At 29.3% G+C, this 13,222-nt stretch overlaps 1 protein-coding gene across 3 annotated transcripts in view; it reads right to left on the reverse strand.

Annotated features, from left to right (window-relative positions):
* The window catches only part of LOC105227501 (uncharacterized), a 157,179-nt gene that overhangs the window by 12,987 nt on the left and 130,970 nt on the right, over nucleotides 1-13,222 (reverse strand). For 2 of the 3 annotated variants that reach the window (XM_049455335.1, XM_049455336.1), the window contains one exon: nucleotides 532-825. In XM_049455335.1, the coding sequence (XP_049311292.1) occupies nucleotides 532-825 (294 nt within the window). Of the gene's footprint in view, nucleotides 1-531; nucleotides 826-1,059; nucleotides 2,092-13,222 lie in introns of all 3 variants that reach the window. The other variant, XM_049455334.1, reaches the window with a different exon arrangement.

The following is a 13,222-nucleotide window of genomic DNA, read 5'->3' on the forward strand; positions in this document are numbered from 1 at the left end:
AAGGAATTCTCTCAACTAAATAGTTGAATGGTGTAAAATTTGAGTGGAATACATTGCTTATTCAATATCGATCTCAATATTGGTATATTTTGATACTAAATTTAGACCAACGAGGGAACATACTGAAGATCTAATTAAGGTATAACACTTTTTAGGATGAAAGCTCATTGTATTAGAAGCAAAAAGTTGCCGATAGATGGCGTTAAAAGAAATTATTTGGAAAACTAGTACTACAGTAAAAAGCTCGACAGTTTTTGATTTAGTATTTATAATTTTTTTTTTATATTTTACTTTTTGCTTAATGCTTTCCAGGTGGTTTTCAGATAGATCTTTAAAAAAATGTTAGCTTATATTATATACATACTTCCTTCCAAGAAATTTTTCAAATTATGAAGCTTCCTCTGCCGAAAAAAGTCTATTAAAAGCATTACTTCATATTAAAACCCCTCAACTACGCATTTCTAATTATAAACTTAATTCCTAAAAAATGAGTAAAATGCATGCTATGCCTAATTTGACGTCGTCACTCACCTGTGTGAATGGCAATTGCTCTGAATTGGCGCCACACTTGCACACGCTCTGCTCGATAACGCGCATCGCGAAGCGACGATGTGCCACACACGCCTGCGACTCGCAAGCGTCGCCATCATCCGGCGAAATGTGCGAATGCACACGATGCAACAGCAATTCAAAGCACTCGGCCGCATCGCCGAGGCAACCGAGTGGAAAGCGACGACCCGCTAGCGGACCACTAGCCAAGGCGCGACGCAACGGCTCCGGACATAGAGCCGGTTCGGAGCTGGTCTGCAGTTGTTGGAAAAGTTCCTGTGGAAAAATGGAAATAGTAAAAATATTAATGAAATAAATTGGAATGGTTGCAAATTGGCAGTGGATAATAGTGGGTTAGAGGATAATAATTAAATGCTAGAATGCACACACGGTCACACACACACAAAGACAATAGCGCGTACTTAGCATAGAAAATGGTAGTAAAATGTAAAATCAAATCAAATTAAATTAAATTGCACATGGTTTAACAGTTTACGCTTCAACACTCACAATCACAGCGTTTATGCAACGATCGCGCTCCCCACCGCCGCCGCCCGCTTCGTGCGCGAGCAGTGTGTCGTTGCTGCCGAAGATGTGCTCATTGCTGCTGCTCTTCCGATAGTAATAGCTGTTGTTATTGTTACTGATATTGTTGTTGTTGTTGTTGCCATTAATTATATTGCTCATGCTGCTACCGAACGCGTAGCCCCAACCGGCCAACTCGGCGGTCGAAGCCACCTTCGCGAGCGCCGACACTTTTCGGCTACTGGCGGTTTGGCGCGTCAGCGTCGCCGATTTGTAGCCATCCAGCAGGGGATCGTACATTTTACGCGGACTGCTGCGTGGCAAGGTGCCATTATTGCTGATCAGCTGAGCGTGCTGCGGATGCTGTGGCTTGAGTGGTGAATTGATGCTGCTGCAGTTGGCAGGTGGTTGCGCGTAATGTTGTTGTTGTTGCAACTTTTGTTGTTCCTGTTGATTTTGTAGTTGTTGTTGCAACTGTTGTTGTTTCAACTGTTGCTGCAGTTGTTGTTGTTGCATTTGCTGCTGATATTGCTGCATTTGCTGTTTCTGTAGCTGTTGCTGCAGCTGCTGTTGTTGTTGTTGGCTCACCGCATTCTGATTTGGTCGGCAATTCTCTTTCGCCGCAGCTGCTGCTGCCACTGCTGCCGCTGATTTGGCATCCTTCGCACTCTCCACATTGCTATTTTTAACATTATTACTGTTGTTGTTATTGTTATTTTTGTTTTTATTCGCGTTCTTCGTTTCCTCCAACGTCGTCGTCGCCGTATTGGCCGGTGTGTTAGCCGGTTCTTTGCGTTTATAGCGAAACTTAATCATAGTGATAGTGCTTGCTTCGTTGCTGTTGTTGTTGTTGGTACACGGTCGTTGCTGCTGTTGTTGTTGCCTTAAGTGGTGGCGTTTCCGTTTCTGATTAGTTACATTAAATTACCAATGTGAACATTGTTGACTTCCGTTCGCGTTAGCGCCTGCTCTCGGTTGTTGTTGTTGCTGTTATGTTTTTCGTTTTTATTGTTGTGGCTGTAAAATGTTGTAAATAAGTTTCGTTGGCGACAGAAGTGTCAATGAATGCATGATTGGTTTGGCTAAACGCAGGAAAGTGTTGAGTGCTGGCGGCGATTTGGAGAGCTTTTTTGACTTTTATTTTTGTTTGAGTTTTTTTTAACCGTTAGGAAGTTGGAAAATTTGAAAATTTGGGAGGATTACCCCAAACTTGTGATTTGTTGAGCACATATTTATTTTTGTAAAAGTAATTCCCTTAATATAATAAAAATATGAAATAAAAATTTGTATAAATTCTCTCTAAAGCGATATTCAAGTATAGAGTTTCAATTTATTTGAATAAAGCTTTTGTGACGTCATTTTAGCGATGATTTAAAGGAAAAATTAAATCATGTTAGATATTTTATAGTCCATTTGGCGATTTTTGGGACAATTTAGGGTCAGATTTATGTTTATATAAGAGCTTTCTTTCTTTTGCGACTCTTTAAACTCTGCTACTTTCAAAAATAAATGTAGAAGAATTTACTACTTCTATATGCCATGTGAATTTCACATTCAAGTGCTATAACCTCTTACAATGTTTTTTTTACCAAGAAAATGTCAGTCTAAACGATTTGATTTATGTCAGTTCTTTGTTCGATTCGCCACTTTATAAATTTCAGCGAATTGAAAACAAACGAAATTAATGGCAACGAATAAGAGAGATAATAAAGTAATGTTCACTTAAAGTCTATATAAAAAAATATTTAACTTTTCCATTTTAATTAATTTATTATTAAATATTTTTCGTTTATACTGGGATACAAAAAATTCTGCTTAAAATCAATTCCCCCAATCTGACTTCAGTTTATTATATAATAATTCATATTTTTACTTTGCGTTCACTTCTAACTGCTGCAGGTAATCCATTGTGAGTCAAATCATGACTTAAATTTCGTAATGCCTTATTTCCGTTAGCACATTGCACCACAATTTCAACTTGACCCCATTTAACCCGCAAGAATATCCCACAACTCAGAAAATAAATCAAAGCATTTTTATAAAAAAAAAAGAAAAAAACACTACAAATCTAAATCAAAGCGGAAAATGTATAATAACAATGGCGAACTGGTTAAATGAGAATAAAAAAAAGAAAATAGTAAAAAAAAGTGTACTACGCATACAACGGCACTTTTTGTGGAGTAATGCGAAACTCGCTGCTGCTGATTTGCCTATAAGATAACGAGCAATGACTTAACTGGCGAACCCAGAGACGGGAACAGACAGATGACAAGTGTTGCTAGCAAAAGAAGTATATAGTATATATGCAGATGATACTGTTGCTTATATAATATATATAAAATTAAATATATATATTGTAAAGGTATATTATGTTGCTAGACACGCTCAGCTTGATACGCTTTTATGTATGTAAATTGCGTGAAAGAAATATAGTAACTGCCAGCTGTCTTGAATGGCAATGACTCACGGCGCGAACCGTTGGGAATTCGCACAAAAAGTTTGCAAAAAAATGTGCAATTAAAAAATGTGTTAAAGTAGTGATAATGAGGCTAAGACAAAATAAAGAAATGGTAGAAAATAGAATAAAAAATAAAAACAAAGGGTAAGGTAAAAAAAATTAAAATAAAATGCCTAAATATAATAAATTATAATAAAAAATGCTTTCAAAGTTAATTTAAAATAAAATAATGAAATAAAAATAATTAAGTAAATTAAATTAAAACAAAACAAATAAAACATAAAAAAAAAAATTTAAAAAATATTAGTTTAAAATAAAATAATAAATTTAGTAAGTTAATTAAAATAATGCATTCTTAAAAATTTAAATTTTAATTAAATTAAATAAATTAAATAAAAATATATAATAAAATACAGTAAATTAGCATAACACCTAAAAATATTTTAATAAAAAATTAAATACCAAATACTTAAATAAAATGAAGTAAAATAATATAAAACAGAAGAGAATAATTTATAATATAAACTAAAACAATGCATTTATGAAATTTTAAATGTAAATTAAATTAAATTATTTAATTAATTAATTAAAATAAATTAAATTAATAAAATTAAAAAGTAATTTAATTAAAATAAACTTAATTACTTAATTAAAAATTTAAAAATTAATTAAATTTATTTTAATTAATTTATTAATTTCAAATAATTTTTTAATAATTAATTTTTAAATTTTTAATTAATTAATTAAATTACCTTTTAAACTTTTTTAAATTTTTAATTAATACAATTTGTTTTAATTAAATTAATTTTGAATCAAATTAAAAATTTAACAATTTATTAAATTAATTTTAATTAATTTATCTAAATCAATTATTTTAATTAATTTCATTTATTTTTTATAATTTTAATTTAATTTAATTAAATTTTAACTAAATCTCTTTCTCAGTTTATCTTCTAAATTTTTTCTGTTAATTAATTAATTAATAATAGGATAACTTAAAAAAAAATTAATTTATAAAAGTAATAGAAAAAAGTTATAAATTTTTAATTTAAATTAAATTAACATGAATAAAAAAATAAAAAATTATATTAAATTAAATGAAGTAAAATGAAATAAAATAAAATAAAATTAAACTAAAATGACAAATTTGGGAATAAATTGAAAAAAAGAATATATGTAATTTTATTTAATTAAAAAAAATTAATAATTAAATTAAAAATAAAAAAAATAATACAGCAAATTAAATAAAATATATTAAATTAAAATAAAATAATAAATTTATGAAAAAAATAGGAAAAAAAATTAATTGAAGGTTTTTTAAATTTAATTAAAACAAATTAGAAAAAAATAAACTAAAAAAATTATATTATTAAAAACAATATCAAAAAGTGCGTGCAACAGCTATAGAAAGTTACTTTAGTATACCAAACGACACTGTAAATTTACCTAATGCTTACAACAAACACCACCAATCAAGCAGACAAGTGTACGACATCAAAACCAGCTTTTAATAAAATCCCACCACAACTCAATAGCAATGAGCATAGCAGGGCAACGGAAGTACGCAGTACTTAGTAAGAACTACTCAAACTCTCGATAAACAAAGGAAGTAAGTAAGTGAATAAATGCTAAGTTATCGCTTCGCGGCAATTGTGAATTTAAGCGTTCCGGAAGCCTCTAAGGCGTATACGAAAATTTAACTCTTTGACTTTGAAAGCGTTGACTGTGTGCTGCGTGTGCTGTTGTTGGCTACTCGTATGGGGCGCTATAACCTATTTGAACTCTAGCTTCCAAGCGCAGGTATAAAATACACACTGGAAACGAGAGTATAAGCCATGAAGAGGACGACCGACTAAAGGGAAGAGCCGAAAGACCGTCATTAGTAAAGTGATGCGGGTAAATGTTATAAATGCTATCATTTAGAATGTGGACAGGCATGTGTATATGTGTGTGTGTATGCTTGTAGGCACATGCAAATTCAAGACTTGTGCGTTTTTGGCGCACGTGGCGTCGCTCAAGTTGGTAAGCAAATGACGTTAATGACATGCCACGCCGAGGCAGCAACAAAAGCAATACAAGTCACTTGGTGAAAAAAGAAGCAAAGGAGTGAAATTTATACAACAGCAAAGCATTAACAACAGTTGTAGCTAAAAGGCAAGCCGACTAATTTCGTTGTTAATATACAACAGCTGGATTGCAAAAAGCAGCACACACTCGCATACATATATGTGTGCATATATGTGTATAAGTGCGCCCGAGGCTAAAGTGTGACATTAGGATATTGTTGTCAGCAGTTGCTTGCAGCCTTTCGGATCGTAGGAGCAACAGCAGCCGCCAATTTGTCTTACTTTTTTGCGGTGTGGCGCGTATGTGGCACGTCATACAGCGGTTTATAGTTATTGCTATAACTCTTTGTGTTTGACACTTGCTGCTGTCTCGCTGTGAGTGACGTCAAGTGTATTTCGTTTGGGGTTCAGTGCAAATTTCGTAGAATATTGGCATGCAGCTTGTTTTTATGTAGGCAGATGTCGGTTTAATATATTGTATGTTATTAGGCATATTATGTCAAATATAATTCTAAAGTATTATGCAAAATGAAATATATTTTTTTCAGTTTCAAAGCAGTTGCAGTTATGACTCGCTTAGTTAGTCGAGTCATTTTAGTTTCGCCGCTATCGAAATTAATCAGATTGGAAGCTTTATAACAGACTTAAGATGTTCCAGTTTTCCACACAAAAAAAAAATATATATATAGAGGTTTTATTCCGAGTTTTTAAAGAAAATTTAGATAGATATAAATTTAAAATAAATAAAAAAATAGTTTTACGTTTGAACAATTAACAAGTTCAAGCTTATTTTCTTGGAATAGAACTTGTTGAAGCTATTAGAGAAATAAAATTTATATTATGAAAATTGAAAAATAAAAATTGTCAAAAATGTACATATGTATGTAAAAAAATTAAAAAAAAAAATAAAAAAATAAATAAATAAAAATAAAATTTTAAATAAATTAAAAAAAAAATATAAACAAAAATATAAAAAATTTAAAATAAATTCTGAAAACTAAAAAATATATATAAAAATTAGAAAAAAATTGAAAAGTTTAAAAATCAAAAATAAAGTAAATTTTTTAATAAAAGAATTTGAAAAGTTATTTTTTTTTATAATTTATCTATGTATTTTTTTAAATGATTACTGAAAAATTTAAAAATATCAAAAGTTTTCAAGATTATAAATTATTTTTATTACATGTTCTAAAGTTTGCAACTTCCTACTCCTCCTTCCTATTTCACAAACAAATTTATTTCGCAACTCCAACTCATTCTTAAGCGCACTTATGCATTTCCTACTTTCTTTGCATCATCACCGAAAATTGCTTGCTCAGCTGCTAAACTTTCGTTTTATTTATGACAAACACTCGCAGTGCTCAGCTTTCGCTCTTTCCGTTTAAAAGAAAAAAAGACAAATTACACATTTACTACAAACTTTCCGCTCAAACATATCGACAACGACACACAAATAAATACGAGCACACACATCCACATAGGTACAACTGCAGCGAGAGTGCCGCAAAAACCTTTTATAAACTCATAAATTTGGCAACAACAGCGGTCACCTAATTTCCAAACCGGTATTGCCGAATGCCGAATTCTGCAAACTGCATACACAAATATTTGTATGTGTGTAAGTGGCTCTGTGGCTGTATATATGAAAGCGTCATCCAGCGGTGATGGCGTCAGCGCGCGCTTTTGGTACAACAAAAAAGTGGCACAAGATGCCAAAAACAAGCAAAGGGTAGTCTTATAAAGATCGACATCATCAAAAAATGCATAAATCAGGAGATTTGGTTTTGCGCGAAAAAACACGTTAAGCTTTTATGAACACTGTGCAGTAAGCCAGCTGAAGTGGCTGCAAAATGAAGTGAGCTAATTGCCGCATGAAGTGAAGCTGTAGCAATTTTGTGGTTGTTGATTAATGTGTTGCTGTTGTTTTTGTTGTTGAGTAATTGCAAAGCGTGCAGAGAATATATCTTTTAATTTTTTTGTTAAACTGTGGTATATTGAACATTTAAATTTAATTTAAAAATTGCTCCAATTTTGATCTCTTTAAATTCAAAAAAATAGTAAAAAAAAAATGTTTTTATTTTTTAATTTAATTTCATATTTGAAAAACTACATTTATTTTAAATTTTTCTGAAATTTTTAATATTTGAAAAATTCTATTTTGTTAATTTTTCTACAACTTTTTTCTAATGAAATATTCTCATATTTTTTATAATTTTTTACTGTCTGCTGAAAATGTTGAATTTGCAAAAGCAATGTCGCCACAGCGATTCTTTGTTCGCCGTTCACGCTTTCTGCTTATTTGAATATGAATAAAGAGCCTGTTGATACAGGTGTCAGATAGCGTAACGAGCGCGCAAGCTAAGAACTTGAATTGTTTTATGCCAGTGTACATAAAATAAAAATATTTACACATATAGCAAATTAAGTTGTATGTGTGCATATGACAAAATATGTTGAAAGAAGTGTCTCTATATAAAATATATTAGAGGAAAAAAATTATGTTGAAGGAAAAAATTATTTAAAAAATAATAATTAAGAAAAAATGAATTATATTAAAATTAAAACTAAAATTGGACATATAATTAAAATATGTATAGAAAAAATTAAGAATTAAAAAAAATTAAATAAAAAAAATTATATTAAATAAAAATATAATTATAATTAAAATTTAATATAAAATAAAAATTTAGATAAAAATGATAAAAAATAAAAAATAATTTAAATATAATTAAATTACGTTAAAATATATAACAAAATTAATTAAATGATTATATACAAAGTTAAAAGTAAATTTTAATTAAAATTTAAATAAAAATAATTATAAAAAAGATAAATTAATTAAAAATATTATTAATATTGAATATAATATAAAAACTAAAATTTTTATAAAATATAAAAAAAATATTTTAAATAAAATGAAAATATATATAAAAAATTAAGGAAACGAAATATATAAAATAGTTTTAAATTAAATTAAAATTAAAGCTAAAAATAAGTTTAAAACTGAAATCAAAATAATAAAATTATAATAAATTAAAATTAACTTAAAATATATATAGTCTTTTGTAGGTAAAAACTAAGGAAATAAAATTTAAAATTTTGATTAAAATTTAATATAAAATAAAAGTTTATATAAAAAGGATAAAAAAATTAAATTATATTAAATTAAATTAAAACTAAAAAATTTATAAAAAGAATTAAAATAAAATAAAATTATAATAAATTAAAATTAATATAAAAATATAAAAAAGAAAATAAATTAAAATTTAAAATAAAATTATATTAAATTAAATTAGAAATAAAAAACAAAATTAAAAGTAAACGAAAAAGTGAACTTAAAATTAAATAAACTAAAATGGCAAAAAACAAATAAAATAAACGAGTTTTTGAAAAAAAAATATTAAATTAATTACAAAAATATAAATTATTAAATTCATTAAAAAATTAAAAAAAATATATAATACAAATTTTTAAATCACAGATCTCTCCTAGTATAATCTTCAACTCCTCTAACAATTTACCCACCAAACTCTTTTATAGGCAACGCTCATACTCATTCTTTTCAAAACTTCCCGCTAATAATTTTTTTGTTTTATTTTGGCATTTGTCTTATTGTCAGCGCGCTTTGTTCGTAAAATGCTTTAATAAGCATAAAATATTTAAACCTTTTAGATGCTTACGCTTGCTAATTTTATGCTATTTACATAAGCACAAACAAATACAAAATTACACATACATAAATGCGCATATATGCTATGAAAGTACTTTTATTGCAGCGTCAAAGCCAACACAAGACGTCGCGAAGTTGAAACTGAAACGTCTGAAAGCGACTTGAACGGCCACACCGCTAAGCCGTTAGAGGGTTATCTGTACCTGTATGTATGCATAACTGCATATGAGTGTTAAAATATAAATTATACACATATCTACAAACACATATATGTAAATAAAATACTACGTTTGAATTTGATATTTTATGAGCACACAGAATGCATTTTATATTCATTTCATTTTATGTGTGTATATATGTATGTGAATGTATATGTATACTGCCAGTTACATAAAGGTAACTTCGTTAACAAAGAGTTGTATGCATAAGTGCTGAGTAGCATTCTAGCATACCTGTTTATATATGTTTATTTATCTACAAATATATACATATATACATATATACATATATAGATATGTATTGCATTTACTATTGTGCCTGGAAGCTGCCAGCATTCAGCTGCATGTTTTCGACAGTGATCTTACAACCTTTTCTTAACTGTGTTCTGCTGCTTTCTTCTTCGCTCTTTCAATTTCTTTTTTCTCTCCATTGCCGGTTAACTATTGTTGGGCGTTGCCATGTGCATAGCCGATGATTATCTTTTTAGGTTGGCTAATTTATTATGTGAGAAATGTTCGCTTATGATTTCTTCAAATGCACAATGGTATAGAAGTTTTCTTTTAGATTCAATAAGCTATAAATCAAATGATGGATGATGGAGTTAAGTCAAATAATGGTGGTTTGGGGATTTTTATAACGTAAAATGCCGATAAATTAAAGGAGGATACAAAAAATCTTTTTATTTTTTGCTTTCAAATGTTATCCACCATGATCTAATGGTCTTAGAAGAAATTTCAGCCGTACATAACACTAAGAATTTAATAAATCGTCTTATGCAAAAACGAACTAACTCCTAAACTTTTATATTTTTTCACAAATTATTGAAAAATAAAATAGGAAAATTTTAAGTTCAAAATGTTGTAAGTGTCCAACAAATGATCTTCGAGAGAAATACGATTTATGTATAATTTTTTTTGGAGCATGAATTATTTAATTTATTTTCATTTTTTGATTTATTTCGTCAGTGACCATGAGTTGAGCAAACAATTATTTTCGCAAGACTTTTATGTTCAACACATATTTTTTCTGCCAATATGTGTTTGCATCTACGCAAAAACTCACAAAAGGAAGCGTCGATGCGCTAACAAATTGAATAACTATAAATAAATACCCACAAAAATAACTATAAGCTATAATTGAATAACAGTTATATACAAACAAATATAAGTGTAAGTCAAAACATGCATATGATAGTAAACCAACAGTTGAATTTGAGAAATTAATCAAATAAATCATTGAAGGCGTCAGCATGACACATGCAAATTGCCAGAAATTAAGCAATTTTGCGATGCGAAAGTGATAAAAGCCAAAAAGTATTTAAAAATGTAAGAAAAAAATAAAAAAAGGTTTCAAAATTAAAACAATAAATAAAAATATTTACCGAAATGTTAAAAGTAAATAAACAACGAAAAGGTGTGAGCTTTCACCTTCATAACACAAATAAGCTGCGCAATCCACCAATTTGTTTATATATTTATTATATATGTATTGAAGCACAAAAACCAAGCAACATTAGTTAAGAAATTGCCTTACATGCCAATGCGTAAGGTGAAATTATTGATAAGAAAAATAGGCAAAACACATGTAGCACATTGAGAAATAACTTATAATGGCCAATAAATATGCTTCACACAAACACAAACATAAACACGCCTGTGTCTACTTAACGGCGCATGCGCGCTTGTGAGAATTTCTATTAAAAGCCCACTTATGCATAGAAAGCAGCGAATAAAACGTTAACTAGGTAAATATTTACGATATGCAAATGATGATTGGAACGAAAGTTTTTGTAAAATAGTGGGTCATTAATCGAAACGTGTGTATCTAGAGACAAAAACAATAGGCTAGAATATTTCTCTTAAGAAATTGAAAGCTCCAAAACAAAAGTCGTGCTTGCTTATACATACATACATACACATATATATAGATGTATGTTTTTGTATCTTTAATGTAAGAAGCATGTTTATAAATTTTTGCCTTTTCATAGCCAATCTGCAGTCATTGATGCTGCTTTTGGGATGCCATTTGATGAGCAGCGAGCTGGGAAGCCCAGCAAAAAGTTGGCCTTCTAAGCAAATAGCAAGAAAATAACATGGCAATTTAATGGTCAATATTGGCGTCAACAAAAAAAATGAGGAATCTGCGACAAAAAGTTATAAAATGAAAAATATGCATACTAGGGTAAGTCTAAAAGTTAGTGAATTTGTGCGTTTTGAACAAAATTATTGAATTTTTGTTTAAAATAGCAGATTATTTTCTGTTTGAAGTAAAAGTGTGGACACGAGGGTGGGTCTAAAAGTTTCTAAACTTGTGGGTTACGAAGAAAAATATTGGATTTTTGATAAAAATATCGGATTATTTTCTGTTTTAAATGAAATTGTGGATACGAGGGTGAGTTTAAAAGTTCCGCAGCTTGTGGGTTACGAAAAAAATGTTGCGTGCTTGATTAAAAAAACAGAGTTGTTGCTAAAATTTATTGAGTATATTGTAAAAACCGCAAAATAAAGAATATATTTTTCAAATGTCGTTTTTTCAAATCATAAGAAAAATTCTGTTGATGACTCTATGACTTCAAATTCTTTCAAATGTAAATAATTCCATCTGATTGTGATCTTTATTTTATTTGTTTCATAAAAATAATTTTTACATATTAAAAAAAAAATCAACAAAATCAAAAATATTTCAAAAATTCCAGTTTGCAATAATTGCCATAAAATAGCCTTGGCTTGCCAATTTCAAGCTATCATAAAACAACTTAATTGCAAATATGTACATTTATGCTCCTCTAACATATGTACATATATATTTACATGTAAACTCTTGTTATTGTTAACAATTTGCCATTATAATTTAATTAGCTCAAAAAATCGTTGTCAACCTTTTGAACCGCAGCCGGTACTTGATTTACTGCCTGCAAATCTCGCGAAGCGTACAAGAAATGTTGTAATGGCAAAGCATGTAATACAAAAGACTTAAGCAACGTACTTGACACACTGGTCGCGGCTGTCAAGCTGCGCTTGCGCCAACATAATTTATGAAAAATCGTACACATAAGTGCGAAATCATGGCATATTGCCCAGCTTTGACCGCGCAAATATGAGTTCATGCTGAAGAAAAAGCGCAAAGTGCTTAAGAGTGCGTTTTTCTTAATTTTTGAACAGCTCTAATTAGTCAGATTGTTTGCGGCGCTTCAGTTGCCATTCAAGCAGGCGAGATTTTTTTGAAAGCATTTAGTTATATGTTTTTTTCCAACAGCTTGACCACTCTTTTCTAAGCTAATGCTTTTTACCCAGTCATTTAAGCTATGTAATAATTAAATTGTGTAAATATTTTGCTGCTTTGTGTAATCACACGCACGTACTGTGTGTTATGTAATTATCTGCTGGAAATTAAATATTTATGAGTTTTGTTTAAGCGTACAGAAAATTGCACATTTTAGAAATATTGTATAATTATGGCGCGTACATTGCTTTTTACACATTTAAAAGTAAATATTATGATGTACATATGTATATGAGTGTGTGTATATTTGCAATTATATGTATTTTTTTAAATTTAATTTTATGACCAGTTTTCGCTTTGCAATTACTTTAATCGCTCGTAAACGTGTCAACACGAAAAATAATATAGTATCCATGTATTTGTACTAAGCAAACTGAATTCCTCAGTTTCATCAAGATCAAAAATATGATAAAGCGTTGAATAGTAAAAGTACATGTACGAAAATCTTTGGTT

Source organism: Bactrocera dorsalis, chromosome 4, assembly GCF_023373825.1.
Source record: "Bactrocera dorsalis isolate Fly_Bdor chromosome 4, ASM2337382v1, whole genome shotgun sequence".
Taxonomy (NCBI): domain Eukaryota; kingdom Metazoa; phylum Arthropoda; class Insecta; order Diptera; family Tephritidae; genus Bactrocera; species Bactrocera dorsalis.